Raw genomic sequence first — 6,000 nt, 5'->3', positions numbered from 1 at the left:
TAGCCGCCACCGCAGCCATCCCGGGTTAGACCGGCCCGGCCCACGTCTGCCGGCGCCCACCACACCCCTTCCGGAGTAGGCCCCGCCCCCACGTCGACTCCCGCCCCTCCAGACCCCGTGACTCCCGCGGGCCCCGCCCCAACGCGAGCCCCGCGCCCAGTCCTTTCGGCCCGCGGGTGGCCACGTCCTCCCCGACGCTCTGAGGTCACCGACCGGGCTGGCCGGCAGGGGGCGGAGGGACGGAGGGAAGATGGCGGCCGAGGCCGGATATTGGCGCCGCCTCCCCCAGTCGCGGAGCCGGCGCAGATGAGGCGACTCGGCTGGGGCCAGCGGCGCTTCGCAACCCGAGCCGGGGGGACCCTGGCGGTGGGGCCTGGCCCTGCTCTATGCCGGCGCCTCGGCTAGCGTGAGCGGCGGCGGCGGTAACGCCTCTCTCTCTCCCCACCCCGCGCTTTCCCCGGCGGCTTGGGAGTCGGAGCGGGCGGCGCGGTCGGCATGGAGGACGTTAACTCCAATGTGAACGCGGACCAGGAGGTGCGGAAGCTGCAGGAGCTGGTGAAGAAGCTGGAGAAGCAGAACGAGCAGCTCAGGAGCCGCTCAGGAGCCGTGCAGAGCGCAGGCCTCCTCGGGCCCGGCAGCCCGGCGCGGACTGGCGTGTCCACCCCTTGCTCGGGTGCGGCGTCCCCCCGGGGCTTCCCGCTGGGCCTGGGAGCCAAGGTGGGCGGCGCGGCGGGCTCGGGCCCGCGGCGGACCAGCAGCGAGGACCTGCGGGACGCCACCTCCTTGCTGGCGGCGGGCGAGGGCGGCTTGCTGGACGAGGTCGAGCCGCTGCGGCCCGACGAACTGGAGCGACTGTCAGGCTGGGAGGAGGAGGAGGAGAGCTGGTGAGTGCGGGGCGCCGGAACCGGGCAGGCCGGGGGAGATCGAGGGTGTGTATGGGGGATCCCCGGGGAAGCAGGGTGGGCTCGGCGGTGACGGGGAACACTGACTTTGCCTGCTTCTGTTGCGGGTAGGTCGGCTGGAGTTTGGTTCGAGGCGTGCCTTGGGAACGGATCTGTAGCTAGTTCTTGTCTGGGTTGTGACACCTCGGGGTGCTGGACCCAACTGGACCCAGATGGGATCTGTGACTTGGCACAGCTCCGGTGGGCCTGCACGCTCAGAGAGCTCCGAGGTAGCAAGCTGCTTCGTAGGAAGGGCTCCTGCTTTGTGTGGAAGAACAGCTTTCGGGTGGTGGTCTGTGCATTCTGGCTATAGGGAGATGGGGGGGGAGGTCCTGCTTCTTGAGGTAACTAACACCAGGTGCGCGGACCCAGAGTAGCAGTCGGTGTTTTGGACGGGAGTGAGATGGGTATGTTTGTGGGGAGGCCGGGGAACGACACTCCCCTTTGGGTAGCGGGGTAAAGCTTGCTTTGTGTGAGGAGGGCAGCGAAGGGATGGGGCTGCTTTGTGTGAAGTCGGCGGTGGAACAGGAACTCTGGATTTTATTTTTGAAAATAAGAATTGGGTCTGACATCATTACGGAGCCGTGAAGCGGTAGTTCTCAAAGCTGACTATCTTTTCCATGCCATCCTGGAGACAGACAGAGTCCTGTTTTAAAATCCCAACCAGAACTGTAATTGTCAGAAGGCAGCTCTTCATGAGCTTGTGACCCCACACCCTAAAGTCACACTTTCATTAAATAGAAAAGACATGAGAGGCTTTTATTAGACTTAAAACATCTGCGGGGAATTATCCTCATAATTCATCGCTTTGGAAGTCTTAACTTTTAGCTAGAACATAGAGGCTGTTGACATGAAAACATCCGGAAAGTTGAAATCCCTCAAGAACTGCTATCCAGGCCAAGGACTTTGAAGTATTGAAAGCCTATCCTGCATGCAGGCCTTAGGTTTGCCACTTAAAGGTTTATGACCTTGAAGAAGTTACTTTGAGCTTCACTTTTGTCCTCGGGAAAATTATCTTAACATTATTCTTAACATCTGTAGAGTTCTGAAGATTAAATTAGATAATCCATGTGTACTTTTAGCACTGGGCTTGGCATACGATAAATTCTCTACGACTGGGTACTATTACCCTTAAGCCTGGTTATTTAAATCAACACTATTTAGTGAGTTTACATGTGATCCTGCTGTGGGAGATTCTGAAGATTCTTAAGTGCTGATGTGTGTGTGTGAGGCAGTGGGGGTCGTGTTGAGAACTATATATTAGGCAGTTAAACAAGGTAGGATGAGTGAGGTGCTGAGGAGAGTTAAGAGACCAAGAACCCAGACATCGAGAGAGGCGAGATAGCAAGCAGTAGCCCAGATAATGGGGCAGACTTTCAGAGAAGGTAGCAAGGGTGGGAATTGGGAACTGCATTTTATTTTCTGACAACTACAAGAAGGTATTTAGAACTTGTCCTTAGGATGCTATGAATGATAGGGATACTTATGTTGTTTTATTGCCAAGTGATACCAAGTATTGTTAGAACTGACATATAATAGTTACAGCTTTCCTGCTAGTGAGAATCATTGCCTTCTGAAGGAATCCTGTGTATTATGCACTTTCAAAGAACCCAGAGTCATCCAGGTATCATCTTCTTTCCAAGTGATGATGAGATCAATGCTCATGATAATGAGGATGGGCTGTGCTCATCAGCCCATTTTAGATGTATTGGTGGAGCATATTGACTCCTCCAAACACCAAGCAAGTCTTTAGCTACTTTGGTTTCTGAGCATGTCTTTGTCAAGGTAAAGCAAATGTTCTTAGATATAAGCATGCCAGAAGTTTGTCAGATCGCCTGATTCCTGCTTAATGTTTTTACCTGGTTTTGTGTCTTGGTGCTATAGATACGCTTTTTTCTGAAAATACCTGTGTGAAATTTAATCTGAAATTAAAATCTGGCCTTTGGCTTTGATCTTAACCGTGTTAGTCAGGGGAGAGTTAAAGAAATCCTAGTTAAAATGCCTTCAAATGTGTCTGAGGAGGAGGGCGTAGCTGTCAGCAGCAGGAAGAGTCATGGTAAAGTTTGCTTTCTTAGCTTCCAAAGCTTCTCTATTGCACATTATTTTCATCTAGGGAAATTTTTGCCCCTAGCATATATGCCACAAAATGCAGAAGGTAGGAGTAGGTAGTAGATGAAAAAAATAACCAAATTCTGGAGTAAAATTTAGGAAACTCCTCATCAAAAATAACAGGTTTCTTTCATGCTGGCCTTCTTTGAGATGCAGATGCATACTGGCCATAATAAATCTCTGGGGATTATGGTTGTTTCTTGAACTTAATTGAGTTCCCAAAGAGCTAGCTACTGTCTCATAGAATACACTTAGGCGGTAGCGGTGGACAGCTTCTGATACAAAGTACACAACCTAGTACACACCTGTTTATGAATAACTATATTCACGAATATAGTTTTACTGTGAGTGGTACACTTTAATATTTTCTATTCTGTTGTATTTCATTGAGGGAAGAATGGTAGTTACTACTAGGCTGACTTCCAGATCCACTAATGGATTGCATTTTCCAGTTTGAAAATCTTTGTTCTCATAACTCAGAAAAGTCTCAGGAAGAGGATTAAGATGACTGTGTATTGTAGTGTATTAGGATTACCTAATAGCCTCCAGCATTACTGGGGGAGGAACTTCCAAATATCTTTGTATTTAATTAAATTTAACGTTTATATATTTATAAGGTAGGTATCAATTTCAGTTAAGGAAACTTTATCTTGGCATCAGATAACACAGTAAATGATGACACTAAGATTAGAATCTAGCTCTTCATACATTAGAGCTTGTGATATTCCATTGTGTTTAGCATTTTCCAAACGCAGCATCAGCTTTCCTACATGAACTGTTCCTTAATGTGTGTTTGAAGACTACTAGTGTGCCCCCCTTCCCATCATATGCTAGACATTTTCTTCAGAGTAAATTTCAGTTTATTGGATAATTTCTTAGATAGTATAATTCTCTGGTCCTTCCATAGTAGTAGTAATAGAAGAAAAATATTATTATTGAGATAGGGTCTTACCATGTAGTTCTGAGTGTCTTGGAACTTGTAGGCCAGGCTGACCTCAAATCCAGAGACCTGCCTAACAAGTGTTGGGACCAAAGTCACAAACCAACACACCTGACTGATTTAATTATTTTAATTTACTCTAGTTGTTTATTATTGGACATCTTATCCAGAATTGCATTTTTAAGTTAGCCAGAGTGTGTGTATACTTCTCTTGAACTAAAAACTACTTGTAAAACAGTAAATACTATCAATTCACCGATTAATTAATTTAGAGATGGTCTCATTAATTTAGTAGTAGCCTGTGCCAGACTGGATCTTACTACATAATACAGACTGATTTGATTTCATGACAGTCCTCAGCATCCCAAATGTTGGGATCATAGATGTGTGTTGAGGCCCACGATTACATTTTAAACTGTTAGTCATTAATAGTTTTAGCTTCTGTTAATTTGTTTAATATGTGCTGGTAGTATGAACTTCTCCACCATTTGTTTTCTATATAAACTGCGTTAAACTATATCTTCCTAACTTTTTTGAGTTTAAATACAAGGCATTTAAATTTCATGTTTGTTCAGTCTTAACTTAGGCATTTATTACCTATTTTCTGATCCTTTTTTGTATCTTTGTATTTAGTAGACCTATGTTGTATATATTTGTTCACATTGTTGACAAAAAAAAATGTAAGTGACAGAATAGATTATTCTGAAGTGTGCAGCTCAGCCTGATTTTCCCCGTTAATACCCATTATGGTACCCATATTAGTTCTCCCCGTTGTCAGGCCCTTATAACATTTGGTTTGTGTGAATATTCTGAAAGATTTTGGCAAATGCTATTCTGTAATTGAGCTGTAATGAACCTGTCAGGTTCTTACCTGCAGGAAGTCCCTCTCTTAAAGGAGAAGTTGGAATGACTTTGAATTGATGTGGTTCTGAAGAATTTACTCAAGTTTATGGAATCACTCCATTCTTAATTTCACAAGCATTGTTTAATCTTACTCTGAATTTTGTAAGGAATCAGTTTGCTCTGGAATTTTTAGAAACTGCTTACTATTCTTTTTAGAAATTACCATCTTTGGTCATAACCTTTTTCTTTCATATTTCTGATCCACAGCAATTTTATGATAAATTTTTTGTTATTTTTTCCATGGTTTGGAGGGGTAGGCCTAAGCCTGTTTTAACTGCATTTGGCATAATAGCTCACGTTGTTTCTTTGAGCTTTGATTCTCTTTGAAGAACCTTCTTCCTTGTTCATCCAAACAAACTGATGACAGAAATATTTTTGTCTTCAATATTTAGTGTCAGGGTTTATTTTGTTTGTGATTGGGACTGTGGCTTCTTTCTACTGGTGTTGCTGCAATTGTTTTTTCTCTTTAAGTTTTTTGTTGTTGAACTATAATTTTATAGGATATGATGCTCCATTTAAATTAATTTTTATAATGTACATTTATTTTTAAATTTATTTAAAAATAAATAAATTTATTTTTTTAATAAATTTATTAAACTCATTCCACAAGTGGGCACATGGAAGTCAGAGCACAACTTACCGGAGTTGGTGTTCTTCTACCATGTGGGTCCTGGGGATTGAACTCAGGTAGTAAGACTTGGTGGCAGGCATCTTCATCCACTGAACTATTTCTCTGGCCCTGTAAGGCATGTTTTAAAGCCTACAAAACAGTGACTTTTAATATAGATAAAGTTGTGCAGCCATCACCTCTTCTAATTCCACGTATTCCTCATCGATGCGAACATTCTTATTAGCAGTCATTCCCTAGTTCCCTCTCCTCCTTGTTCCTATTATCTACTTTGCCTATCAGATTGCCTATGCTGGACACTTCATGTAAATGAAATCGTATAGCAAATGGCCTTTTTGTCTGTCTTTCATCTAACATAATTCTTTCAGGTTCGCCCATGTTGTAGCGTGTGCCAGATTATTACCTTGATCTTTTCCTATTTTTATGTGCCTGAACAATATTCCATTGTGTGGATTTACCAGGTTTTTTTTTTAATCTAT

At 44.5% G+C, this 6,000-nt stretch overlaps 1 protein-coding gene across 3 annotated transcripts in view; it reads left to right on the top strand.

Annotated features, from left to right (window-relative positions):
* The first annotated feature begins 233 nt into the window (after nucleotides 1-233).
* Nucleotides 234-6,000, top strand: part of Slain2 (SLAIN family member 2) — a 55,412-nt gene continuing 49,645 nt past the window's right edge. The window contains exon 1 of one of the 3 annotated variants that reach the window (XM_085691784.2): nucleotides 234-884. In XM_085691784.2, coding sequence (XP_085547910.2) covers nucleotides 496-884 — 389 coding nt within the window. In that variant the 5' untranslated portion in view covers nucleotides 234-495. The remainder of the gene's footprint in view (nucleotides 885-6,000) is intronic. The other 2 variants (XM_085691785.2, XM_085691786.2) reach the window with 2 other exon arrangements.

The sequence above is a fragment of the Myodes glareolus genome, chromosome 8 (assembly GCF_982192425.1).
Source record: "Myodes glareolus chromosome 8, mMyoGla1.1, whole genome shotgun sequence".
NCBI classification, from domain to species: Eukaryota; Metazoa; Chordata; class Mammalia; order Rodentia; family Cricetidae; genus Myodes; species Myodes glareolus.
Note: the sequence above shows the minus strand (reverse complement) of the source record. Positions and strands in the feature narration are given on the sequence as shown.